At 36.6% G+C, this 27,179-nt stretch overlaps 1 protein-coding gene across 7 annotated transcripts in view; it reads left to right on the plus strand.

Annotated features, from left to right (window-relative positions):
* Window positions 1-27,179, plus strand: part of AGTPBP1 (ATP/GTP binding carboxypeptidase 1) — a 59,768-nt gene that overhangs the window by 24,144 nt on the left and 8,445 nt on the right. For 5 of the 7 annotated variants that reach the window (XM_027731823.2, XM_027731825.2, XM_039380281.1 and 2 more), the window contains 13 exons: window positions 808-924; window positions 1,537-2,249; window positions 5,716-5,799; window positions 6,396-6,482; window positions 6,573-6,721; window positions 8,142-8,229; window positions 8,924-9,068; window positions 11,069-11,222; window positions 11,981-12,161; window positions 13,579-13,708; window positions 14,076-14,207; window positions 15,783-15,959; window positions 21,192-21,352. In XM_027731823.2, the coding sequence (XP_027587624.1) occupies window positions 808-924; window positions 1,537-2,249; window positions 5,716-5,799; window positions 6,396-6,482; window positions 6,573-6,721; window positions 8,142-8,229; window positions 8,924-9,068; window positions 11,069-11,222; window positions 11,981-12,161; window positions 13,579-13,708; window positions 14,076-14,207; window positions 15,783-15,959; window positions 21,192-21,352 (2,318 nt within the window). Of the gene's footprint in view, window positions 1-807; window positions 925-1,536; window positions 2,250-5,715; window positions 5,800-6,395; window positions 6,483-6,572; window positions 6,722-8,141; window positions 8,230-8,923; window positions 9,069-11,068; window positions 11,223-11,980; window positions 12,162-13,578; window positions 13,709-14,075; window positions 14,208-15,782; window positions 15,960-19,584; window positions 19,727-21,191; window positions 21,353-27,179 lie in introns of those variants that run through there. The other 2 variants (XR_005563174.1, XM_039380283.1) reach the window with 2 other exon arrangements.

The raw sequence follows: 27,179 nt of genomic DNA on the forward strand, positions 1-27,179 counted from the left end.
TTTTATCAAAATCTGTTTACTTCACACTTAATGTGCCTGGAGTACAGTGGAACAGAACTGCAAACTCTTTTGGCAGTGTTCTGTTCCCCACTTGTATTTCTCTCAGCCCACTTTTCCTACATAAGCTGCTCAGTATGTAGGAGCTGCTCTGACTTTTTTGATCATTCTGGACTGGGATTGAGTAGATCAGTGTTTCAGCAAGGTAGTAAGTTCAGGCAACTGTAGAGGCACAGATAGATCTTTCACTGTTGTACCACTTTGGGAAGTTATTATCCTGCTCTCCACCTGCCACTTGGAACACGGATGGATATTTGGTCAGAACTGCCTTATTCAGTATTTTTATATTACAGGTATTTAGGAGTTAATTGAATTGTCTGTCCATAGACTGGAAAGACAACTTTTATTCAAGGATCTGATGAGCCCTGATGAAAGGAGTGTCTTCTATGGAAGCAGCATTGCTTTGTCACTGCAATCAGTTGAAGTCTCCACATTCCAAGTTGCAATAGTCAAAATATGCACAGATCTCATGTAAAGTGTAGTCTGATATCTGTATATAATAAATTTGTGTAAAAGGAAGAAAACTGAGATGTTTTAGTATTTCTGTTGAAATAGAAACTTAGGCATACTAATAAAACCGAGCTGCTTAAATCTTCATGATGAAAGCTGCAGTTCAGCTAATTTTCAAATAGGGGTATTCGGCTTTTAAAGCGTGGCTGTGTCAGGCATAAGAAGCGTATGTTTCAGATTAATGTTTTAGAAGTGTATTTATTCTGGATGCAAGATTAATTTGTTCTGATGATCTTTCAGAATGATGATATTGAGACTGATATTAATAAACTGAAACCTAGACAGGAATTGGGAAGACCCATAGAAGAATTGAAAATGTATGAGCAGTTTTTCCCAGAACTTTCAGAAAACTTTCAGGTAAAGTATATGATTCTCAGGACATTTCTTGTTATGTCAGGTTGACTCTGGAATACATTTTGAAGTTCTTTTTTTGATGGATAGTTCCTCTAGCCAAGAAACATGGGTCTGCAGTTCTAGTTCTACATATGAGAGTGATATATACTAAGTAACTTAGTTAAGTGTTATGGTTACTTCAGTCTGACTGAGAAGGGAACTGTGGGCAGATGTAAACAAAACTGTTTTCTGATGTCTAATTATTGGACATTGCAGAAATAAAATAGTAAGAAAGGACATGAGATTTCTGAGAGCTTCATTGTATTAGGTATTTCCTTTATGCTGTGCATCTACTTAAAATCAGTGGTTAAAATATCTGGGTCAATTGCATTGACTTGATACTTTGTTATTGATGAACTACTTGTTTATGGCTTTAAAGCTTTCATCTTGTAAAAGATGAACCTTAATTGCTATGATAGCTTATAACATAATAACTGTTATCTTTTCAATTACATTTCTTTTGGATTATTCAAAAACTTACCTCAGGAACAGGGAAAGAGAAATGTTTCTAATGTAAATGGAACTTAGGAACTGTTGAAATTTTTTTAAATTATTTTTTCACCTTTTTTTTTTAAGGAATGGGACTTAGTTTCCAAGGAACCAAAGCCTTTTGTACCTGATGCAAATCTGAGTGGACCTATTGTTGTTCCTACAGCCAGCGAGGAGCACTCTGCTGAAGCAAGCCAGTCAACGAAAGGGGTTGCTTTGAAGGAAAGCAATCCTTTTTTGAGAGAGGAATATAATAGAAGGCCAGTCTTTCTGGAACTACCAAAGAAAGATGGTATGAAAGACAGTAGTTCACCTCACCAAAATGATCAAAGAAACATGCTTCCATCATGCCAGTGTCTAAGCCAAGAAATTGTAAAAGGCTTAGACAGAATCAGTCTGCAGAACAGTGCAAAAAATGATCAGTATTATGGTCCGGGGTGTGTAGTAAAGAAGGAAAGCATAGCTAGCCTTACCACACTTGCTTGTGGTAAGCCTTGTGAACATGTTTCACCCTGTGGAAGTAGCCTATTTGAAGGATCATCTGTCCAGCTGGGAAAACTCTGCTGCACTGGAGTGGATTCAGAGGAAGAGGAGGATTCCAGATCTAGTTCATCAGGGGAACAAGTCATGCTTGAGGTTTCCGATGTATCATCAGTTCATGACTGTGATCTTTATATTGAAATGGTAAAAAGCACAAAATCTATTCCGGAATATTCAGAAGTGGCCTATCCAGATTATTTTGGCCATATTCCACCCCCATTTAAGGAACCTATTCTGGAAAGGCCATATGGGGTGCAGAGGTGAGTTACCATACTCATTTTTGTTGTTGTTATTGTTCCCTTGAGGAACAGTTTTTAGGATGAGATTAACTAGATAATCTCCAGAGATCCTTTCCAACCCTGACTATTTGTGATTCTGTGGTTACCAGGCCATGTTACACAGTTTACTTTGGCATGTAAAACTGTTTTCAGTGAAAAGCAGTTTGAAGGTAGGTGAATAGGTATTGATCAGTGCAGAGCCATAGAGAAGAACACAATCTGATCTGTAATTGCTAATTCTGTAATTCAGTTTCTAAATACTAAGTTTAATTTATACCTTCTCTTTCTACCTTCCCACCATCTCCCATCTAAATTTTGTGGTTTGCAAAATAACATACCAATCCACAGAAAACCACCACCAAATAAACAAAAAAATCCCCAACTGAATGCTCTTGAGGTCTTAGCAAGGCTAGGACAGTTCGAAGATGCTTCAGCTTTTCTCTCTGCTGTGCTAAAAAGCTATCTTTCAGGAAAATGTAGTGGAAAAAGTTAAAAAATTAATACTCTGAAGTATTTGGTTTTGGTGTTTGTAGTATAACAGAATTTAGAGGTAACAAGTGCTGAGAATGCAGTTTGTGTTAGGTCCTGCAGAATGGCACACAACAAACACAGAAGGAAAAATAGAGCAAACCAACAGAAAACAATACATCAACACACCCATTTATTTCTTCTCTGAGATGATGAGTGGTGAAGACTGATGAGACTCTTAAGATGATTTGCAGAGTTGGTATGAAGGGTTGGTTCATACATAGTAGGTTACTGTAGACAAATGCGCATGTTAGCAGAACATACAATAGTAGCTGTGAGACCTTGCCACCTGCCTAATTATGAGGTTGAATGCCTTTGGCTTTTTATTTGTAACTATAACCAACTTAATGAGATTCTTCATATTTACATTTAGATTTTAAAATGATTAAGAGATTACGTGTGTTTAGGTGGTATAATTAAAATCCTTTAGCTGTTTCATACCTGTTGTAAAACAGTGATCTTGCCAGCGAAATGAACAAGTGCTGAAAACTAATGACATAATGAATATACCGTTCAGTGTTGAAGGAAGAGAATCTTCCCTGTAAGTTCTTCATTAGATAGTCAGTTTAGAAGAGAGATAGTATTTAGTCAGGAATCACCTAAGAACTGCATTGTAAGAAAATCTTGCAAATCCTCAAGTATGTGTTTGTACTAACTAATTATTCTGAAATTTCCTGAATAAAACTGAGTGAAGTCAGATGCAATTTGTCATTCCAGTGCTTGTTCTTAGATATAAAGAACTGTAATAACGAACCTTGTGTGGTTATACATAAAGCTGATTTGTAGAACATAATTTCAGGGTATATTTTAACTTTAAAATATTTTGGGTTTGTTATATTTCGTATGTTGAAAGTAACTTCTTTCAGTCTTGTGTGAAACAAGAATGAAATATCAGATAGTACTGCTAACCTTGAATCAAAAATCCTACATCACATTTTTAAGATACACTGTTTTAAGAATTCAGTTTTCTACAAATGAGTCAAGTCTTGTTACTTCAACATAACAAACTTCTGAGAAGGGAACCTGTTTAAAAAGGGCTTAATCTTTTTAGGAATTCATATTTTTTAGGAAAGTGGTAAAAGTGAGTTTGATAGGAGAATGTAAAAACTTTAAAGCCTTCTACAAAGGTGTGTCCAAGCTCTTTTGACATTCAGTGGGATTTATGTTCTCCTTAATGCAAGCAGTTAGTTACTGCTAATCTGCTAAGTCTTCTTTAGAAAACCAATGGTTGCTTTAATCCATCCATGTAATTTAAGAAAACATTGCTGGGTCTAAGATGTGATTGAGTAGGTTTTCTTCATACTTTTGTTAGAGCAATGTGGTGCAGGGTCTGGGGTTTTTTCTTTAGTCTTGCAGTTTGCCAAGAGATGAAATGTTTTTGAATTAGTGTTTTGGAGTACTTTTTCTTTTAAGTTCAGTAGCATGTAATTATCACCAAATGTCTCACCAGGTTATTATTGTTTGGAAAAATGAAATTGAGAATAACTGAAGTGTTTTATGTTACTCTGTTTTAGAGAAGAAAATTATGATATAGTTCAATACCGTATAAACTTGGGTTTAAATTCCTACTTTTTTTCTTCTATTCCTTAAAAATTTAGTTGTTTTTTTTTCTGTACAACTTTTGTATTTTCTAATCATCAGGATCCACAAAGAACTAGTCTATAAGAACACAGCTCACATCAACAGTGTTGGTTCCAGATTTTTTTTCTTTAATTATCTTGATATAGCTTATCTTGATTTTCTTGGAACCTGAAAATGTCTACTACTCCTTTTCCTTTTAGTGTGCATCTTGAATACTGTTTCTTCTTCCTTTCTTATGCATTGGTCATTGTAATGGTATTTGAATGCCATTATTATTTATATAGTATTTATTAAGTATTTTCATTGATGGAGGTTTACCTTGGCAAAACTCCTGTGATGATAGGAAGTGTTATGACCTTTTAGAGCTGAGGCATGCTGAGGTCTGAAGAGTTCTGTAAGATCAAGTGCAAGATGATAAATTTGTAGTTCTGTCCTGAGCTGAACCTATTCAGATAGATTGTGATGAGTCAACCTCATCACAATTTTGTCAGTACATTGGACTTGTGAATTGTTTTCTTTTCCAGTTAGTTTAAATTTAAAAAGGGGTGCTAGAGTTGTGCACTTACCTTCTCTTTCTCATTTGTTAACAGTATTTATTTTAATTAAATTGCGAATTTCCAGCATGAATACTTTACTGCTCTGTTTTTGTATTCTTCGTTGTTAATCTGCCTCCTTTTCTTCTTATTGCAGGTGCTGTGCAAGCTTTTCCACACAGCTCTGCCACTATATTTCATTCTTGAACTGCAACACATTCTTACTTTTCCAAACCAGGACCTAGATACTGCCAGTTGTGCAATGGTTTTATGATCTGGATAAGCATACACCTGACATTTGGCTGACATCACCAAATTAATTTTTATTTGTTACCTAGTCGCTAAATGAACCTAGATCTCCAGAGGTGAAAAGCTAGTTCACTAACACGCTCACTGTACGACCTACTCTCTAAAACTCCTTAATTTTGCTTATGGTAGGACTCATATAAGTTACTAATGTTATCAAGTGTTGTCCTGGATTAAAGCATTAACATAAGTAACGTTTGAGTTATTCCTGCTTCTATTATAAAGTATGAAACTGCATTTTTTTCCATAAGATAAAACCCAGTGGGTTGTCTGCATGAAAACTCAGTTCCCTCACATATAAATATTGGATTCAGTCAGCTGTGAATGCAGGTGTTTAAACTTAAGTACACATAAGTGAGGGTGAGGCTGAGATCTCTCTGAACTATACCACTATCTTCATGTCAACTTTGTTAGTTTTCATTCCTTTATGAGTTAATTCCTCTTTTGTAATTGAGAACACTATGTGAAAGTTTAAATGAGAACTTTATCTTTTATTTTAGGACAAAAATCTCTCAAGATATTGAAAGGCTGATTTATCAAAATGACATTATAGACAGAGTTGTGTATGACCTTGATAATTTGAGGTAAGTGTTTACCTTTCTGGAAAGAATATTTGACTCATACTCTTAAGTCTATTCTGTGTGTATGGCCAGTCTTTGTGAACAAAGATTTGGGAAAGGTCATTACCCTTCGAGCCTGCGCAATGGATTTTTTAGGTGAGACACGGTGTGCGCTGAACTGAGCCCACCCTTTAATCCTAAGGTTCATCTGCCGGGGCCGAGCGAGCTTGGATGGTGGCAGCGAGGTCCTCAGGACGTAGGTTTGTTTAGAGTGACCTTCTCTTAGATGGATGGCCTCACAGGGCTGACAAGCTCCATCTGCCCGGGGGAGTTCCCTGACTGGGAATCGAACCTGGGCTGCAGCGGTGAGAGCACCGCATCCTAACCACTAGACCACCAGGGGGCCCCAAGTCTATTCTACTTACTCTGTAATATGATTTGCAATATTTAAAGCAGATTTCATTGAAAGTTTTATCTGATGTAACAGTGTTTCTGCTATCCAGGCTGTATTTAGAGGAAGATTCAAAGTAGTTTCTGAACTGCCAAGTGAGGACTGAAAGAAATCAATTTGTTTTAGTTAAGTTTGTTTTATTCATTTTGGACTCATTTTCTACTCATAGTTGTTCCATACCAGAGGAGGCAGATGTTTTGAAGTTTAATTCCAAATTTGAATCTGGAAACCTGCGCAAAGTTATTCAGATCAGAAAGTAAGATATTTCAGCTCTTCTTTTCATACTTTAGGCCTTTTATTTCTGCTTCTTAAAAAAAAAGATTGATTTGTTTTTGTTGATCTTCAGAAATGAATATGATCTAATTCTGAACTCGGATATAAATAGCAATCATTATCATCAGTGGTTTTACTTTGAAGTCAGTGGAATGAAAACTGGCATTGGTTACCGATTTAACATCATCAACTGTGAAAAGTCAAACAGTCAGTTTAACTACGGTAAGATACATTTCCCATACTTTGAGAAGAAATACTTAAAAAATATCTATACTAGACATTTCAGCTGTTTCCTTCCCTTCTCCACAGGATCAGTAGTATTCATGTTGTCAGTTTACATGCTTTATTTTAATACTATTTTAATAGAAGATGTTTTGACAGCTTCAGTTAAAAACTAAAAATGTATCTTAAACCACGAGCTATCAGTTTTTAAAGTGAAGTTTTGTTGTAAGTGAGGCCAAAGTGGAAGAAATTTACTGGTGCAATTAAAAGTGATCTAAGACCATTGGGTGGGGTGGACAGCACCAAAGCCTGTTGATTGACAGAGGTCAGGAAGAATGACATCATAAGTCTATTTCTGCATAGAGGTATATTTTCAGATGTGAAAATAAGCAGAGACATTCTAAAACAGTTTTGCCTTTGAATTGCTGGCCTTCCTAAATGATCCTTGAAGTCTTTAGCAAGTCTGAAGCATGTACCTCATTCAAAAGTGCTGGCTTAGTGAATATGCCTTTCTTCCTCTTCTCTGGGAGTGTGTATGTGGTGTGTGTTGTTCAGCTTAAAACCGTTTGTTTCGTGAAGTTTCTTTTTTTTCTTGCTATATATTCTGAAATCTGTCCTTAAAGAAGGAAGAAGAGAAATTCCTTCTCCCCCCCAAATTCAACTTTTTGTACAGAGTAATATTATATTCTTCTTTGTCATACACATAACGTTCACATTGATCAAGTCACAGAATACCAAGTAGTTTAACCAGTAATAAGATGCTTCTAAATTATTTACTAATCCTCATCAGTTGTCTTAAATCTTCTTTCATGTTACATATACTTACTTGATAGTTACTTTTGGTTTTTTTAAGTACATTGACTAAATCAGTCTATGTGGTTGGCTAATTACTCAACCAGTAAATGATGTTCATTACTATGTGTTATTTTCTGCTTTAACTTCATATTAAGTATTCAAATTAAGTATATTATCCAAAAATACATAATTTAAAGAGTTAACTGTTAAAAAAGTTGTCCTGAAATTTAGTTATTTTTCAGTTATTTATGTGAATGGATAGTAGTATAATTTTTTATATTCTCTTTGAAGCCTTTTTATTGCATGAGTTGGATGGAGTGGGACCCAGGATTTTTTGTAGATTACTGTTTATGCTAACCTCGTCTTTCATTTAAACATTTCATTTTGGTCTTCCATGGATCTGGTTCTTTTCTTTAATTGTTATTTTCTGAAAATCAGGAATCTTTTGTCACCTGGTTGAAAGAGCATACAATACCCAGGCATTCATGAAAATATACTCTATGATAGTGAGTGAATAGGTATAGGTAATTTGTAGACTTGTATGTATGTGTTGATGTGGTCCATTAGTGCTAAGATCTTTCTGTTTAATGTTAAGCATTAAAGTGAGATGCACGTTTTCTTTCAGGTATGCAGCCCCTCATGTATTCTGTTCAAGAAGCACTAAATTCTCAACCATGTTGGACTCGTGTTGGGACAGATATTTGTTACTATAAGTAAGTATGTGAATCAAACATATAGCAGATCTTAACTGAAGTTTAGCAGGAGGTACAATTTATGAGGAGAAACATTTGTTTCTGCATTTGATAATTGCGTTATTCTGTTGTGAACAGTTTTCTTCCCAAGTTACTAAGGAGAATAATAGAAGTGATAGAAATACACAGGGTCTTATTTTGCAAGCACACTGCTAATATTTAAACTCTTCATATTTTATACTTTTCTCAGAAACTGCACACTGTTTCAGAGAAGCTTTTAAGGGACTGTATATATGCATGCTTACTTGAAATCTTCTTACTGACTTTGGCTAATACTGCCCACATGGTCCTTTTGATGAGCCTCCTGTAATCTATGGTGCAATCAGTGTAGAGCAATCCTGGAACACAGGATGACATGGTACAGCATATCCATATGCAATCCTTCTAGGTTGATAGCTGTTTGCTTACTTTTTTTTGTTTGGTTTTGTTTGTTTTATTGCGTTGCTTGTTTTTGTTTGCTCACCTTTTTCCAATGTGGATGAATGTGTGTATCACTGCTGTAAGACAGGATCTTTACAGCTGGTGGGAATCTGTGTATTTAACCTAAATGTATGCAGAATTTCTAAAAATCCTTCTGACATTTAAAATGTGTGCTCAGAAATAATCAATGGTATGAAAAAAATTAATATGTATGCTACCTTTATTTTTGCTTTAGGAATCACTTTTCAAGAAGTTCAATTGCTGCTGGAGGTCAGAAAGGAAAATCCTATTACACAATTACGTTCACAGTGACTTTCCAACATAAAGATGATGTGTGCTACTTTGCTTACCATTATCCATATACATACTCAACTTTAAAGGTAAGAAGATTATGGTATGTTACATAGATAAATATTTATAGTTTTAGAAAGTGTGAAATATAAGCATTCATGAGTGCATTTTTTTGTTTCTTTTAATATAATTTAAAATGCTCCTTAAAATCTGAAAATGTTCATAATGTTAGTGTTTAGACTGCAAAGTGTATAGGTTGTTCTAAAAAACAGTCCTGGAAAAAAAGAATTTGATGCTTGCAGGCTAAATGGGTTTTCTAGGAGTCATAAAAATGATTATGGAACTGGAGCATCTCTTTTATGAGGAAAGGCTGAGGGAACTGGGTCTTTTCAGCCTCAAGAAGAGATGACAGAGAAGACACCTCATCAATATATATTATATCTGTAAGTATCTGAAGGGAGGGTACCAAGAGGATGGAGCCAGGCTCTGCTCGATGGTGCCAAGCAACAGGACAAAGACAACAGGCAGAAACTGACGCCCAGGAAGTTCCTCCTTAACATGAGGAAGAACTTCCCTACTGTGCAGGTGACTGTGCATTGGAACAGGTTGCCCAGAGCAGTTGTAGAATCTCCCTCACTGGGGATATTCAAGAACCGTCTGGACACAATCCTGTGCTATTTGCTCTAGGATGACCCTCTTTGAGGAGGGAGATTGGAGCAGGAGACCCACTGTCGTTCCTTCCAACCTTACCCATTCTGTGATAATTGATTGGAAACAGTGCTAATTGGATGAAGTATTTGAGTCAAATTTGGGTCAAATGACTTGTATCCTGCTGTTCTACATATACTTCTTGATAACTGAAGTTATTATAATTAAGATAATCTCACTCATCTCACAGGCACTCTGTACTTGTGGTTCTGCCCAGATACCGGCATGGACTCTCTGCCCACCTGATACCCATTCCTTGACCTGGGACCCCATACTGGCTTGGTAGTCCACCTTGGAGTTTGCTAGCAAATTGCACATGCACCCCCCCCCTTGCACACCTGCTGTGGGGGAAAATGCTTATGCTTGCCCGCCACCCCTAGCAGCTGGTACCAGGCACATGGGCTTGTAATCCATGTTACTGTTCTAGGTGCTGGCACGGAGAAATCAGCCTTTATTGCACCACCAGTTTGGGAACACACTGTTCCTGTTTCAGTGGTTGAACACCAGCAGCCTTTACCTAGTGCAGTAGCTGGCACTGAGACACTTTCATTGCTGATACCACTGACTGAAGGGTGCCTGCAGTGCCTACAGCTCCATCTGCTGGAATCTGCTTTGATTCCAACAGCAGCTGGGACATGGGACACAGAGTCTCTGGTATCCACAAAGATGCTCCCAAGAGGTGTGTCGTCTCCAACTAATGATGCTGAGACACTTGATCATTCCCAAATCCACCTACACCTGTCTTGTTAGTTGCATTAGTCTACATAGCACTTGCATGCACAGAATAGAGTGAGGCTGCTAATGAGAGAGAGATAGCTAAGGCATACTGCAGGGATCAGGTGCTTGATTTTTGTATGGTACCGCAGCCCCCCTCTTGAATTTCCTGAATCCTCAGGTTCCTCTTGTTTCCTCCTTATTACTCAGGTGACTCCAAATCTTTGTAGATTCCTAATGGCCTGTCAGTGAGAGACTGGTAACTTTGGTCTTTGCTATTGTTTCGGCTGTGTCTCAGCTCTCTGTTGCTGTTTGTTGATTCTTCCTTTACTTGTTATCACTTTTTGCAGTGGAAAGGTCATTTATCAGATAACCTTAATGCAGTAGAGGTTCTTAACCTTCCATATACCCTTACAGTAACATCTGTGTACAATAATGTACCCTCTCTGCCTTCATCCTTCTTGAAGCAGTTTGAAAAACAGAATCTGTAAAGAGAAGTATTCAATCAGTCAGAGATGTAGAGAATGATATTTCATGGTCAGAATTATGATGGAAACTTGTGCATTATTTAGAATAATAAGAAAGATCTGTTAAATAGTACCTTTGAAGTATGCTGTCATGTGATTTGAAGGATTTGAAGTATTTTTTCATTATTTTTTGGATGAAGATGCATCTTCAGAAGCTGGAATCTATGCACAACCCTCAACAGATATATTTTAGACAAGATGTTCTCTGCAAGACCCTGGCTGGCAACAGTTGTCCATTAATCACTATTACAGCCATGCCAGAATCCAGTTACTATGAACATGTCTGTCAGTTCAGTAAGTATGACTTCTCTTTATCATCATCTGAAAATAATGCAAAACTAGGTATTTATAGAAACAAAAATTAGTATTAGCTGCTATGCATTGTAAAAACAGCAATGTAAAATAAGGTTAATAACTTTCTTGAAATTAAGAGGCACCAGTAGTTAGGATTTGCTATCTATTTAGTAATATTTATTTGTAGTAGTCAAATAAAGTTATTTATATTTGGAAATATAAGAGTATATATTAATATATTTAAAATTTTTGTTGCTAGATGGTTTTGTATGTTACATTTTACAGACAACACTTCTTGGAAAAGAGTGCCTGATGAGTAACGTTTTTCTCCAAATTCTGAGGTTTTTTGCTTGTCAAAAAATCTTTCATAAAGCCAATATGTAAGCTACTGTGATGCGAAGTGAGCTTTGGCTGTAATAGCATTCCTGATTTGTTTGTCCACCCCAGTGTTTTTCTTGGCTGTTGGGGAAAAAAGTTGTGAAAGTCCTATCATAACTGCCAGCTCAAACTAGTTGTGACTGTATAATTGTCTGATTTAATTTAAAGCTCCACTGTGATAGTTCTGTAATTAGCAGTCCTTTAAAAAATATTATGGCAAGCTCGATCAATAATACTCATACTCAGTAATACTCAAATCACAAATACTGAGTTTTTTGCATTGTAATGAATGTAGCTGTCTATTGGCTCTTTTTTCAATTTAACAAACTGTTTACTTAGCTTAAATCGTATTTTGCAATTTCTACGCTTACTTCTTTTAGGGAATCGTCCTTATGTTTTCCTGTCTGCGCGTGTACATCCTGGAGAGACTAATGCAAGCTGGGTTATGAAGGGAACACTGGAATACCTTATGAGTAATAGTCCAAATGCCCAATGTTTACGGGAATCTTACATTTTCAAAATTATTCCCATGCTCAATCCAGATGGTGTCATCAATGGAAAGTAAGCATACATTTACTTACAAATATGTAGCCTGCACTACTAATTCTTTACATCATTATTTTAAAAAGAATAATCTAAAGTAATCCTGGAAAGATACAAATGCAATACTTAATGAGATAAAATCCAACCAACAGTTGCAATATTGCTAGGACTTTTTCATTTTTTTCTTTTTAAAATGTGGTTGCATTGTGTCACAATTTTCAGTTTTATAAAAAATATTTTTAGTTTTCCATGGATAATAATCATTGCTATGTGATTTGACATGACATTTTAATTGTCTCTCTGAACAGCAGTCTTGGATATGTGTAACAGTGTTATATGAGACTACACCTGACATTTAGGAAAAGTAAACAACTTCCTAGTCCTAATGAAAAAAAAAGCCTCATATTTGAGAAAGTTTTTTATGTAAATATGTCTTTTGGCTGTTGTCATATGTTGTTAAAAGTGGAAAGTTAATAGGTGTGCAAGAGAAAGGGTAAGAGAGTATCCTGGTTTGATTAAAGTTATTCATAGTAATTATTTCACTTACTGCTACTTTTCTTAATAGATTTAAGGGATATTTCAGAACCTTTTGAAACTGCTGTGAGTAAGCATTCAGCAGTCTCCATTTACTTGGTTACTAGAATTCAAATGAAATGGAAATTTTGCTATGATGAATCTACATTTTCTTCTCATCTAGTTATGGGTAATATTTTAAAAAGTTTTGTGAACAAAATAATAAAAATAAAACCAATTATGGATTTCAGTAGAACTCTGTCTTTAAATGTAAGAGCATGTATATACTGAAACACTTCTAATGAAATAATTCGGGATACAGGGACAATTAAGAAATATGTCCAAGCAGACACAATCTAAAGGCAAATGTAATGAAGATGACTACACGGTCTTGAATTTCTGCAAGTTTAAAAGTTCTTGCTGATAGCTGACTGAATGCAGAGATGATCTTTATTTGTTTGCTGGGTTTTTGTTTGTTTTTTTTCTTTCTTCTTTTTCTCACAGCTCCTTGTCTCCTAACAGTTTCCTGTTTCAAGTATTAGATTTCTAGTTGACATTAGTCTTTAAATTACAGAAGTCAAGACACCAAAAATGTAAAGATACCTTAAATTTTTAATTACTAATTTTAAACTAACATTTGAATAGAATTTCAAGCCGTCAGTTTCAACAGCAAATAAACAATATTACAAGTGACTTCACATATGAAGCTACTTCTAATTTATTTTTAGTTTCTCTGTAACATAACTTAAAATACCCCAAACAATTCTATTACATGGCATGTTAGAAAATTGAAGTTTGTTTCTTGCCAGACTCCTTCCAAAGAAGCAGTGGTGATGAGGAAATCTTGAGGTGGGGGGGAGGCTTATTTAAAAGTATGATAATACAGACTACATCATGCGTTTTTCCACCCCCCCCGCAATAGCCACCGTTGCTCTTTAAGTGGAGAAGATTTAAACAGACAGTGGCAAAATCCAAATCCAGATCTGCATCCCACTATTTACCATGCTAAAGGGTTACTGCAATATCTGGCTGCTATAAAACGTTTACCTTTGGTAAGTATGTGTGTGTAAGCAATTCTGAATTTTTTTAACTTTATCTATGTAGCTAGTCTATGAATGAAACATTTTAATGTGGTCTTGTAAACAGTGTCACACTTAAATTTAACTTGGAGAACTGGTCTTCTGCAAACCTGTAGATGTAAATCTGTTACATTGGCTAGGATAGAAGGTTAAACCTTCCTTAGACGAATCCCATGTTTTTGTCATAATACACAAGTTAATTATATAAGGAATTGTGTTGCTTAATTCTTTTGAACTTTCAACAATAATACAAATAATAAAAAAAATTTGCCTTATGTTACTTCCATAAAATGTTAACTCCGTATGCCTTGGTTTTATTTTGCCAAATGATTTATTGTAGGTCTACTGTGATTATCATGGTCATTCTCGTAAAAAGAATGTATTTATGTATGGCTGCAGCATCAAAGAGACAATGTGGCATACGAGTGTTAATGCTGCCTCTTGTGACCTGATGGAAGACCCTGGTTACAGGGTAAGTTTGACATTTCTACCTCTTTCATTGGGCATGGATTTGGAATATACTTTTAAAATAACTTCCTGACAATATTCTGTGCAAGTAATGACTCTATAACATAAGCAGACTTATTTAAAATGATCTCTTTTTAGTTCATGAGCGTACTTTTAAGTATTTTGAGAGCTTTAAATATTTACATAGAGTGCTTAATTTTTTTTGTTGTTTCGTTTTACCAATAAGTGCTTTTTTTGTGTGTGTTTAATATTACTGTTAGAGACAGTAGGTGGAAAATATACTTCTGTGCATTCCTAATTACTAGATGAGCGTATAGTCATTTAAGCATGGCAAACAATATTCTAGAACAAGAAAAGATACAGGATTGTTCTGAGAAATACTCATTTTTGTGTGTGGAAATAGGGAAGATTCCTCTTATACAGATTTGTAAGTAAGACATGTGCCCCTAATTACATATACATAATCAACTTCCACAAAAACAGCCACTGCATTGTATAAACTTTCAAAAATGTCAAAAATTTAGAGGATTGCATGTTACCTGTTTCTTCTGTGAATCTCCACTGCCACCTCGTGGCAACTGCAAACCCGTGCAACCTAAATGCATCCAGGCCCCCCCTGTTTTTTTTGAGGAAATGCAGAGTTAAGCTCGACAAACATGTGAATGCATGATAAAATGCTTGTTATACATCCATGAGTGTAAACCAGTAGAGGTGCTTTCTGTAATCCCTCATTTACAAAAACCAAAATCTATCACTTCTTGATTTTCTTGTGTGATTTCCTGGATGCTGAATCGGATGCCATTCACGTCCTGCTGCTGTAACACATTTATATGAGGTTTTGTCACTTCAGCCTGCACTACTATACTGTACAGAAGACAACAGTCAATAAGAGTTGTGGGGAAAAAACCTTTTGATTTCAAAAAGGTGGACTGAAATGTTTGGCCAAGGTTATACTACTAATGGTGTATGTACTACTAAAATAATAAATTTGAAGCAGTCATGTTTTGTTTTAACTGACACAAGTAAAAGCTGGAAAGAATACTCATTTAGCATTAGTCAGACACACATATTTGTGTAACTATTCCTTGAAGCTGTCATGTAAACAGTTATACTAAATTTTGATTCACATTTTTGAAGTTAAATATGCACTTAGTGCTTTGCTGTATACAAATTAATTTTATGTATTAATAAAGTACTGGTTTTGTCAGGTCTGTAAATGGGATTGTTGAAACAGTCTGAAACTAAATTAAATAACTTTATGCAAAGAGTGGTACACTTAATTGAAGCAAGCTTAGCTTGGTGAATTAGGGAGAAGATGATGATCAGCTGAAGAATTCTCTTGTATCCTGATTCTTACCCACATAACCAACAATTTGAGTGACTGAATCTGAAAAAAAGGATTTTATTAAGTAGGAAAAGGCAAACCTGAAGACACTGTTTTTAAAACTTAAGATGGAGATTTGTTTTCTTGTTACTTTAATTCAAACTGCAGTAAAATGTTCTCGTAACGGTTTGTGATTACGTGGCTCCTTATCATCTCCTTCTGTAAAGGAAATAATTTCAAATTGCTGTCCTGCAGGCACTCCCCAAGATCCTGAGTCAGATTGCCCCAGCATTCTGCATGGGCAGCTGCAGCTTTGTAGTGGAAAAGTCCAAGGAATCTACAGCACGGGTTGTTGTCTGGAGAGAGATAGGAGTACAAAGGAGCTACACAATGGAAAGCACGTTATGTGGATGTGACCAGGGCAAATATAAGGTAAGAAGATATCTCAGTTAAACTTTTCTTTCTTTTTAATTTCTCCCATTTGCATCAGTATCTTATTCTATAACCCCATTTGCTTGCTTGCTTGCTTTAACTTCTAAAACCTTCTAAAACCTTCTGAGGTCTGGTTACACTAATGGCAGGATGAAATTACATAGCTTGCAATATTGTAAGTTGCATAACAGTTATGCTTATGGGCTGTTTTAACAAGATTAATATTAATCATTGCTTGTAACACATATGTATGCATGTAGTTAAAAAACCCCAGAACTGTTCTGTCCAATAGATTATTAAAATTGGGTAATAATCAATGCCAATACTATAATAAAAATTTCCTTAATACATGGCAATTTCAGACTTCACCATGGCAGTTCATGATTCTTCAGCAGGTATTTAGTAGTGTCCCTCACAGAATTTCCTGTGTAGCTGAAGAAACAGGCTTATAAATCAAAACACTTTCATATCAGGTTACCAGCATTATAAATTACACATCATCTCTGAACTAATTATAGTTGTTTGACTTCTTGACTTAAAATTTGTTTTCATTTTCTCTTCTTGAAAAGTATTAACAGGGCTGGGTATTTGAAAACAAAATGTGACCTTGTTTTTAGTGTGTCAATAGTAGACAACATTCATGGAAGAAGTTGGTTTCCTCTGCCTGAAAATAGAGCTTAGGAATGCTAATCAAGAAAATGATCACAAGCCTCAAATAAGGTGCTTGACAGAAAGAGGATCGGAAGGCTGGGATCAAGGATAGGGTGGGACAAAAAAAAGTTGGAACAAGGTATATTTAGTATATTAATGTACGTTCCAACATCCATGCTTGTCTCCCTAGACAGCAGGAAGACAGACATTTTGGCAGGAATTTTGGTAGGTCTGTAAGTACTAAATTTTGTCAATTAATACAGAAACATTCCTGCTATTGTCAGAATATTCCATTATTCCTCAGATGACATCATTATGGAGCTTTAAAGAAAGATAACTGTTCCAACTTGCTTATTTTGAAATTTCCAGAATATTTTTAAACATGAATCTTCATGCAGTGTTGCTACAGAAAGTACTTAAGAAAAGTGAGGAGCTTTGTGGACAAACTTTCAAGATGCTTAAACCTCCAAAGCCCTTCTTCTGCAATGAAGGAAAAAAATGGCTGGATTCTGTGGAAGAATCATTTACTGAAAAGGAAAGAGCATTCCTCTGTGTAATATAAAGTAGCTGATGAGATAAAATTGCTGTTCTGCCATTCATTTTATTTGGCATAAAACAATTTGTGAGGTCTTAGTCATCCTCTGAACGTACAGGAAGATTCTTAATTATTTCTTCACTAGGATAATGCTCAGACTTACTAAGAAAATATATCTAAAAAGCCAAGGTGACTGGACTGAACAGGAAAAGAACAGCATTTCCCCAATGAGAAGCTGAAAGAGATAAAAAGGCTCAGGCTTGGGGTTTTTTTTTTGGGTTTTGTTGTTTGGGTTTTTTTGTGGAGGGAATGGGGCCAGCAACTCTGTCAATAAACCTGGGGGTATAAATTAAATTATATATGTCATAATATGTTATTTCAAAATAGAAATTGAACTGTAGAAATTCCCTTCCCTCCTACTTCCCATCCCAAAGAGCATGAGAGTTCAGACTCTCAGATACACAGACTGGACTGTGTAAAGGTCTGAAGCACTTTTCCAGTCTTATTCTGGTTTGGCGTCATTGCTGATTTTCGTTCAAAATACAAAGAGGATTACTGAACAATTTAGTTCTCTGTGGAAAAAATACTGAGTCTTTGCCAAAGCTGGGTAATATCTGAACGTCAGTTTTTCTTTTTATTCGTTTTACTTGGACAATGGTGATGCTAGACTATTTCCAGCCAGGAAGCTGTGGAATTGAAGTTAGCAATTCTTACCTGAATTTAGGATCTCTAATAACAGAGTATCTCTGGAAGCAATCTTTTTTCAACTGATTACATGGAGTCTTTGTAGTGTGTTGAGAATTAGTGCTGCAAATATTGCTCAGTTGTCTGCAATTCAAGATGTTGAAAAACAAACTTTGAGGGGAAAAGATTCTCCAGGATCTACTATGGAGCATAATTAATATGGCAGACAAAAGAACAATGTTTTTGATAATTTAAGCCACCTGAAAACTGAAATCAGTCCCTTTCCTGATTAGAAATTACTAAGTTTAGGAGTATTGATCCGTTTTGAAGTTAATGGAAAAGATTTTGTTATGTGGAAATTTTATGATGTACATGAAGAGAAGACTTCAGGAAGTAAGGATTCAGTCAACAAACTTCTCAGTTACGATGATTCTTCTGTCTTTAGATTTTGAGTTCTCAAGAATGATTATGTCTTTGTAGCCTCTGCTGAACACAGAAGATCAGCATGATGTTTTGCTGTCCAACTGACTTCTCCAAATCTTAATTTGGTTAAGTACATATTACAGGAACATTTTTCTCAACTTGAGGTCACAGTCTCTTGTGCCTTTGCTTTGTCTCTTTGCTTTCAGGTAGCAAAGTTAATCACTGAAACGCTCTATTCATATGAAGGTATCTTCATTACACGGTTAGTAAGAAAGACTTCAACCTTCCATCTAAAATGTTACTGTCTAGAAGAAAGACAGTATAAAACGTAAAGGAAAAGGAATGACATTTAGCACGTTTAAAAAAAAAAAGCAGCTACTTCCAGGTGGCTTGTGCTTAAAAGCAACATCTTTAATAGGCTACAGTTAAAAGTGCTAGAGCAACAGTTGAGGATAATTACAAGATCAAGAAAAGGAGTGTAATTATGGCTTCAGTGAAACTGAACTTCACCTCAGGTCCCTTAGTGATGGCAACTGATGATGATGATTATTATTGTTATTTCCTGAAACACACTTTGAGTGTCTTGTTTCATGGAAATTATGAGGTTTGGCTGCTGGAAAAATAACAGTGGATTAAGAAATTCAGTATTTGGCAGTTGTGTGGTATTGCATTCCCCTTATCATTTAAAGAAATGAGAGAAGTAAATCTAGACTTTACCACGGGCTTTTACCACAATTATGTAGACCCTTCAGGGTAGTAAGTTCGAAGTTTATTCTCCCAGTGTTCCACAGTTATCCACCTCCAACCTGATCCATTTAGTTTTCTCTTAGTTGTATCCTATTTCTGCTCTGCTGAAAATAGCAGCCATGGAACATGTGCACGCTATTTATCTTTCTAACAATTGTCTTTGCACTTTCCGTCATACTTTACTCTTACTCCGTTTTCAACTTAGAGAGCCTCCTGTTATACATATCCTATCTATAAGGAACCTACCAACTAATGATAAGTTCTTCAGCAACAAATGTAGACACTGATTGGAAAAGTTTCTGAACCATCAAGTTGTGCACATTAGTAATCTTTGTAACAGTGAGATAGATTACTGTTACACTTCTCCTTCCTCTTCTGCATACTTGTTGCCTCTTGTCCTTAATGTTATTTTAATCTCTTTAGGGCAGGGACTGTGTCTTCCTGTGATTAGCATAGTGGAGCCCCAGCTATGTTTGGGGCCTTTGAAAGTTAATGATGTGCAAACAAATATAAAACAAAAACAAAAAATTGGCCTCTGTGGATAAGGTACTACACTGAGTGAGGAGAACTGATTTCTGTTCCCAGCGGGGTCAGTGACATGCTGTGAGACACTGTGCAAATCGCTTCAACCCTCTCTGCCTCCATTTCTCCATCAGTAAAGTGAGGATAATTCTTCCTTTATTAATAAGTGCTTTGAAACCTACAGCACAAAAGCATTATAAAAGAGGTAAGTAGCATTACTATTAAGAATAATACTCAAATATCCAACTCTTCTTCACTGCTAACAGGTTTCAGTACCATTTGGGTGGAGGATGGCACTGTTTAGAATGGTGGATATAGCTTTATCTTTCTTGTTGCTGTAAAGCACCTTGTTTATGAAGACTACTAAGGGAAGAAAAGAACTCACAAGAAAATCAAACTTTCCATCTATTAATTGTGTGTATGTTCAAAACAGTACATGAACAATGTGTGGGATGAACCATTTCTGGAGCAACATACTTTCTTTTAAACCTCGCATTTTAAAACACGTTGTCAGTGTGGCAACACATACAAAGCTTATGTGTGGTTTTTTTTTTTTAGCTTTTGGTAAAAAGTTTTCTACTCCATTCTTTTTGCTTCATGTATTTTTCCTACTTGATGACTTAGCTTACTACCAATTCCTGGCTCCTCTGCTTCCCTGTTTGTTTTGTCAAAGCTTCTTCTTAACTAATCTCTACATTAAGAGGTTTAGAAGATCCAAACTAAAACCCTTTTAAATTCTTCAGAGATACAGAAGTTGCAAAGGGGGAGATGGAGCTGGGTTGTGCCATTGAATTTGCTAGTGTATATACGGTTACAACTAGCCAATTCCATAACAGTTGAGGGTCACTCTAGACTATGCTCTTTTCATAAAGTAGTTGAGGTCAGATGTTATGTCTCTGTATACTGCACTCCTGACTAAATTAAAAGTGTAGTATTATCTGATGGGAGGCTTTATCACATATGTGAACTTGGAGAGCATTACAAAAATTCTACCTCCTAAATAGTCTTTGCAGAGGAAAATGCCTGGGTATATCATTCAAGTTAGAAAACAGCTATGGCCTTTGCTAATTTGTTTGTTAGTTTTAATTACTAAATGTGTGAATAAATGCTTTCAGAATTAACACATAGCCTCTAACTTATAGGGGAGAAGAGATATCTGTGTCAAGGAGTAACTTTGATGTCTTAAATGGTCATATCTATGTGTCAGAACATAACAATGAACTTAATCACAGCTACAATATGAATTTTGTCTTTCTTCCTTCTTATTAATGGAACTTACATTGAAGAATCTTGTATTTGAAATTAATTTTTATAAATTTTGTCTCTATTTTTAAAAATTATTTATGCTTGTAAATTTGGACATGATCTCTGTCTCTCTTCAAATGCTACTGGGTAAAGAACTGTTAATACTGATGTGCTAGAAGTAGACTAGAAAGCTCCAAAAAACATGGGTGTCTCTGTTCAGACTTAGAGGAATTATCTAGTTATTTCTGAATCTCTTCTGTTATTCTTGTTAAGACTTTACTCTACAGTTCTTATTTGTTCTGTCTTTAAACCAGGAGACTGTATTGAATAAAATAACAAAATGTTGATGTAGAATAATTCTGCAGCATGTGTGGTTCCATCTGCGTGTACTATTTTGTATTTTTTAAATCTCATTTTCAAATTAGGGATTGCAGATAGGGACAAGAGAACTGGAAGAGATGGGAGCAAAGTTCTGTGTTGGCTTACTGCGTTTAAAAAGAATGGCCTCATCCTTGGAATACAATTTGCCTTCTAGTCTGTTGGATATTGAAAATGAGCTGATTGAGTCAAGCTGTAAAGTGACAAGGTAGTACACATTTATTATATTTTCTTTCTTTGAGGGGAGGGGGGAAAATTGCAGTTTCTCAAGTGACGTAAAGATTCTTTCAAAAATGTTCTTCCACTCATCAAAAATAATGTTGATGTGTTGTAACCTCTTACTGTAACAATAATCTGAATATATTGGAGACCTATTGTGTCAATTGCTTCAAACTTTGAAAGAAAACAGTACAGGCTGGGTCACATTTGTTGCTAGGATAAACACTGCCAATTTTAATGTCATTGCGGGGTTATTATAGGCCATAAAACTCAGTAGTAGGTCTTAAGTCTCAATTGTCTCTTTGAAAGTTTGGGGTTTTTTTGTTTGTTTGGTTTGGTTTGGGTTAGTATTAAAAATGTGTTTAAATGGACTTTAAGTATGTGAGTTAGAGCACTAAGAACTGTAAGTTTTTATTCCAAACTTTTTTTTTATGTATCTCCTCTGGTGGAGATATATAACAAGACTTAGAGAATTTAAAACATGAGAAATAAAGTCTGGGTCACAAAAGAAATTTATATGCTCAGTAACTAGGTTATTAAGTTGCCAGTTCTTAAAGCTGTTGATGGGCTTGCAAATGTATGCATATTATTGCATGTTTCCATTCATGTAATTCATCACTCAAGTATACACATGTATGTAGTAACTAGGGAAGCACAATGAAGTGTGAGTTCAAATGTGCAAGCATCTCTTTATGAAAATAAGGTTAAAGAACCAATAAAGCAAAGTTCCAGACTTCAAAAAAGCATTACGTTGGGAAAGAGTAAGGTTTACACACTATAATGCTTCCACTTGGCATACTAAGAGATGAAATAATTGAATTGGCTGCAGCTCCAACTTAATTAAGAAAATAGAGTGGAAATTTGGGAAAAAAATGAAATTTATTACTGTTTTTGTGCGGCTGACACAAGCAAGTGCTTGAAACTAAGACTTGCTTTGGAAGTAAGATTAATGAGCAATTTGTCTGTAGATGGTGAAAAATTAGCAGAGCTATGGGAGGCCATCTGTGGCACCCTATCGAAGGGGGAGATTGTGTTTATTTCCAGTATTTAAACACTGAAGTGTTATACTGGAATGTTGAGTACTAACAATAACTGGACCTTGTGTTCATGCTTAGCATTTACAGTTAATAATGAAAAGTGAAGGTGATAAGAACAATAGGAGTAACAGTAGAAGAGTGTCTTAAGGAGGTGAATAAAAGTGTATGAAGATTAGCTGTGATGTGTAGGTATCTCTCACTCCAGTGGTGGTTGGATCCCCCAATGTCATTTGCTCATTTGTACAACATCGGGATGCTTGTAATGGCTGGATTTTTACTGTCAGAAAAAGTTTGTGCATGGATTAAGGTGAGTTAGTGATTCCTGAAAGAGACAGGATCAGAAGGCAGTTTGGGACTAACCAAAGAGGGGCTTTTATAAGTATGTAAGTAGTGAAAGGAACACTAAAGAAAATATGAGATCACAGATGAATGGGGCGGGAGCCCTGATGACACAGGACACGAAAAAGGCCAAGTACTTCATCACAGTCTTTACTAGAAAGACTAGAAAGTTCAGCTTTCAGTACCCTTAAGGACCCGGAGACTGGGGAAGTCTGGAGCAAGAAAGGCATACCCATGGTGGGAGAAGCAGGTTGGAGAATACTTAGGCAAACTAGTCTTATGTAAGTCCAGAGGTCCTGCTGCACCCGTAAGTACTAAGGGAGCTCACTGATGTTGGGTGATGTTGATGTGAAGCCATTTTTAAATGATTGTGATGACTGGGCCAGGTGCCTAAAGACTGGAGGAAAGAAAATGTCATACCTATGAACAAGGAGGAGGATGCAGGAAACTACAAGCTGGTCAGTCTCACCTTGATCCCTGGTAAGGTAATGAAAGAACTAATTCTGGAAAGTATTTCCAACCACATGAAGAGGAGGTGATCATGAATAATCAACATGGATTCACTAAAGGAAGTCATACTTGACCAACCTAATAACCTTCTACAATAAAATGACTGGCTTGTTAGACACAGGGGATAAAGTGGATATTGTCAGCCCTGATTACAGTAAGTTTTTTGACACTCTCTGCCATGGAATCCTTATAGAGAAGTTGATGAAGTATGGGCTGGATGGGCAAACAGTGAGATGCATTGAAAAACTGACTTAATGACTGAGCCCAGAGGACAGTGATCAGTAGCACAAAGTCTAGCTGGAGGCCAGTAACTAGCTTTGTACCCAGGGGCACTATACTGGCTACTGCCCTGTTCAACATCTGCATTAATGACCTGGACACTGGGGTGGAATATTCCATCCGAAGTATCCAGATGACACCAAAGTAGAAGTGGCTAATCCAGTGGAATCTTCACAGGCTGTAAAAGTGGGCTGACAGAAATTTCATGAAGTTCAACACTGAGTGTGAAGTCCTGCACATAAGGAGGAACAAACCCAGGCAGTAGTACATTATGGGGGCTGACCAGCTGGAAAGCAGCTTTGCAGAAAAGGCAGTGGGGATCACAGTGGAGACCACGACCATAGTTGAACATGAGGCAGCAATATGCCCTGGCTTCAAAGAAGGCTAATGATATCCTGGGCTGCATTAGGAGGAGTTTAACATGGTGATTCAAGGAATGTGATCCTTCCCCTCTCCTCAGCACTGACAAGGCCTGCACAGCTGGACTACGGTGTCCAGCTCTGGATTCCTCAGTACAGGAGTGTCTTGGAGAGAGTCCAGTGAGGGCCCCCTAAGTTGGTGAAGGGACTGATGTACCTTCCATAGGAGGAAAGGCTGGGAGAGCAGGGACTGTTAGTCTGGAGTAGAGAAGGCTCAGGAGGCATATTATCTATGTGTACAGTTACTTAAAGGGAGGTTGTAAAGAAGGTAGAGCCAGGTGCTTTCCAGTGATGTCTGATGACAGGCTAAGAGGCAATGAGCACAAACTACAGAGGAAATTCCATTTAACCATTATGTACATATAATGGTGTGTCCTAGTTTTGACCAGGACAGGGTTAATTTTTTACAATAGCTGGAAGGGGGCATGGCCAGATCCCACTGTTATTCAGTACTATCTCTTGTGATTTGCCAGAGTCAGGAGTACGGGACTCTCTTTTCCAGCTGGGAGGAGAGAAGGCATGACAGGGGGTTTGGTGGTGTTTCACTTTCCATGTAAATTGTTTCTTTGTCTTGTACCTTTTGTTAATAACGTTATTGCTGCTATTGTTCCTTTCATATCACATTGCTGTTTCCAGTAAATTGTTCTTATCTCAACCTGAGCAGGAGGGAGTGGGGAGCAAGCAAGTGGCATCTGGTTTGGGAGAGTCTTGCTGGGGGGCACTGAACTGGGGAGTAGTGTTCCTAAACCATGAAAAATGGTTATCTATACTTTTATTGTGAGGATGCTGAAATAGTGGAACAAGCTTCCCATTGAGAATATAGAGTCCTTATCACTAGGGATGCTCAAAAGCTGTCTGGATGTCATCCTTGGCAACCTGCTATAGGTGGCCCTCCTTGTGCAGGGGTGTTGGACTAGATGATCTCCAGAGGTCTCATCCAACTTCAGCCATTCTGTGAAAAGGGGGAACCAGTTTTAAGTCTATTCTCAAAAGGCACTTAATGCTGGTATTGTGAGCACTTCAAATTTGAGTGCTAATTTAAGTAATTGGAATACAAGGTTCTAAAAATCACAGTCTACTTGCACTTGTCTCCCTCAGAACTTATGCAGTCAAGCTCCTGTTCCCTTTGCATGTTTTCCCCCCAGTTCCAAATGGAAAAGATTAAAGTAAACGTAATACTAATATTGTATTAAGAATTATAGTTGTTGTGCTGACAGGTTTGTTAGGGTCTGTATGCAATGAAACAAAAACACGTGACTGCAGTCATAACTGTTAGGACTTACTAGACTTATCCTTTGCTCAAAAAGTTGACCTTTTTTGGAAATGCTGGCCGTTTCAGTGATTCTTTTGAGGCTCATTGATGTGTTCTAGAACATGGTGTGGTTTTGTTTGTTAATTTGATTTAATTATAGCAGCGAAGCAGTCTGAGCTTTGGGACTCAGCATGTCTAGAAAATGGTAGAAAAAGCAGACAGCCAAAAGGAGCTGTGGGAAAGGAAAAACTTGATGAAAAATCCATTTCCTGCCCGTAGTCGTACACTTAAGAAAGCACAACAGACTGGTGAGGCAAGGAGTGAGAGTGCGTCCAAGGTCTTGCAAAGCGTTTCTCTCTAGGCTGTCAGAAGGAAACTGGATTTGTCCGATTTTATTTTGCTCCCCCTTAATAACTCCTAAACTTTGCCCAGACATTTGCATACATCTAATCTCCTTCATCTAGGAGTAAAAGTTTTTTCCTTCTTACTCTGCTGCAAGGTTTGAGCTTTTCTTGGCCTTTCTTCCAGTACCGTAGGAGTACCACGATGTAAAAAACATGGCATCTTATGCTGCAGCTTTTGTGCTGTGTATCCCTTTCAAAATGCTAGGAAAAAAAGCTATTAAAAATTAGACCCAGAATTCATTCCACTGGTGGGTCTGGTAGCAGTGCCCATGCACCAGGCCCCTTCTCTGGCCTAAATGAATGTGATTGCTTTTAGTTCTGTGTAGACTGTGGCGTCAGAGTACTGTTTGTCTTCTATAGGGCAAAATAAAGAAACTAGTAACCTAGGAAAAAACCAAACAAACAAATAAAAAAAAGTAAGTATGATGAACAGGTTGTATATTCTTCATACCATTCTTTAAGCTTTTCTTTTACTCCTGGTGGTATGATCCAGATATTACTGTAGGCTACGTTCAGTGATTGATGAATCCCAACTAATTTGATTCAGTATTGAGTATCACAAAATGTATTTCAGAGTGACAGCACAAAGAAAGTGTGGAGTAAAATTTTGTAACTAAAAGTGAAGATACTTAAAAATACAACGTAAATGGGATTTGGATATCTAGTTTCTTAGGGCTTAGAAAAGAGTTGCATATGTTCTCCTCTTTAGCCTTGGAAATTCCCTTGAGAATATATCCTTACTACTTATGAAAAACACATGGAGGAGAGCTGCTGAAGGGGACAGCACATGCAATTGCATGTGTGATGTTGCCTACTGTAGCAGCATTGCTGATCCCTAAAGGAGAATATAGACCCTAAAAAGAAATTAAAAGGGAGAGTATGGAGAAACAATTCCTTTGTGATACGTCCTAACTTTCTTTCTCATCTAAGATTTTTTTCTCCCCGACAATATAGTTTCAAAAGGAGTCATTTGTTCTTCAGATTTTTCTCTCCTTCCTTTCCCAACTCCCCAGGTAGCTGCAACTCTCCGTACTTTGATAGGGAATATTTCTTAATCTTTTGTTCCAAAGTTTTAAAATGCAGACACATCCCCTGTAGTTTCAGAAAACTTCTGGACTGCATGGGGATTGAAGTTGGTAATGGTTGTGTCTTCCTTGTGGATTAATTTCTCTGTAATTGAGTCATATGGATAATGAAAAAATCCAACTATATCTTTTAAGGGACAATTAAAATTTTACTTTGAAAGATCATACTTATGTTAGTGAACAGGTTTATTAAATTTTAGTATGTTTGGAGCATTAATGTAAATAAGAAAACACATAGGAAGGTATTGTAATATAAAAAAATCATAGAGTCATAGGATGGTTTGAATTGGAAGGGACATTAAAAATCATCTAGTTCCAACCCCCCTGCCATGGACAGGGATGCAACCCACTAGATCAGGTTGCTCAAAGCCTCATCCAGCCTGGCCTTGAACACTTCCAGGGATGAGGCATTTACAGCTTCTCTGGTCAACCTGTTCCAGTGCCTCACCTGTCCCCAGTGCAGCATCTTGCACTTGGACTTGTTAGACTTC

This window comes from Pipra filicauda, unplaced genomic scaffold, assembly GCF_003945595.2.
Source record: "Pipra filicauda isolate LSUMZ 115617 unplaced genomic scaffold, ASM394559v2 scaffold191_size1418713_pilon, whole genome shotgun sequence".
NCBI classification, from domain to species: Eukaryota; Metazoa; Chordata; class Aves; order Passeriformes; family Pipridae; genus Pipra; species Pipra filicauda.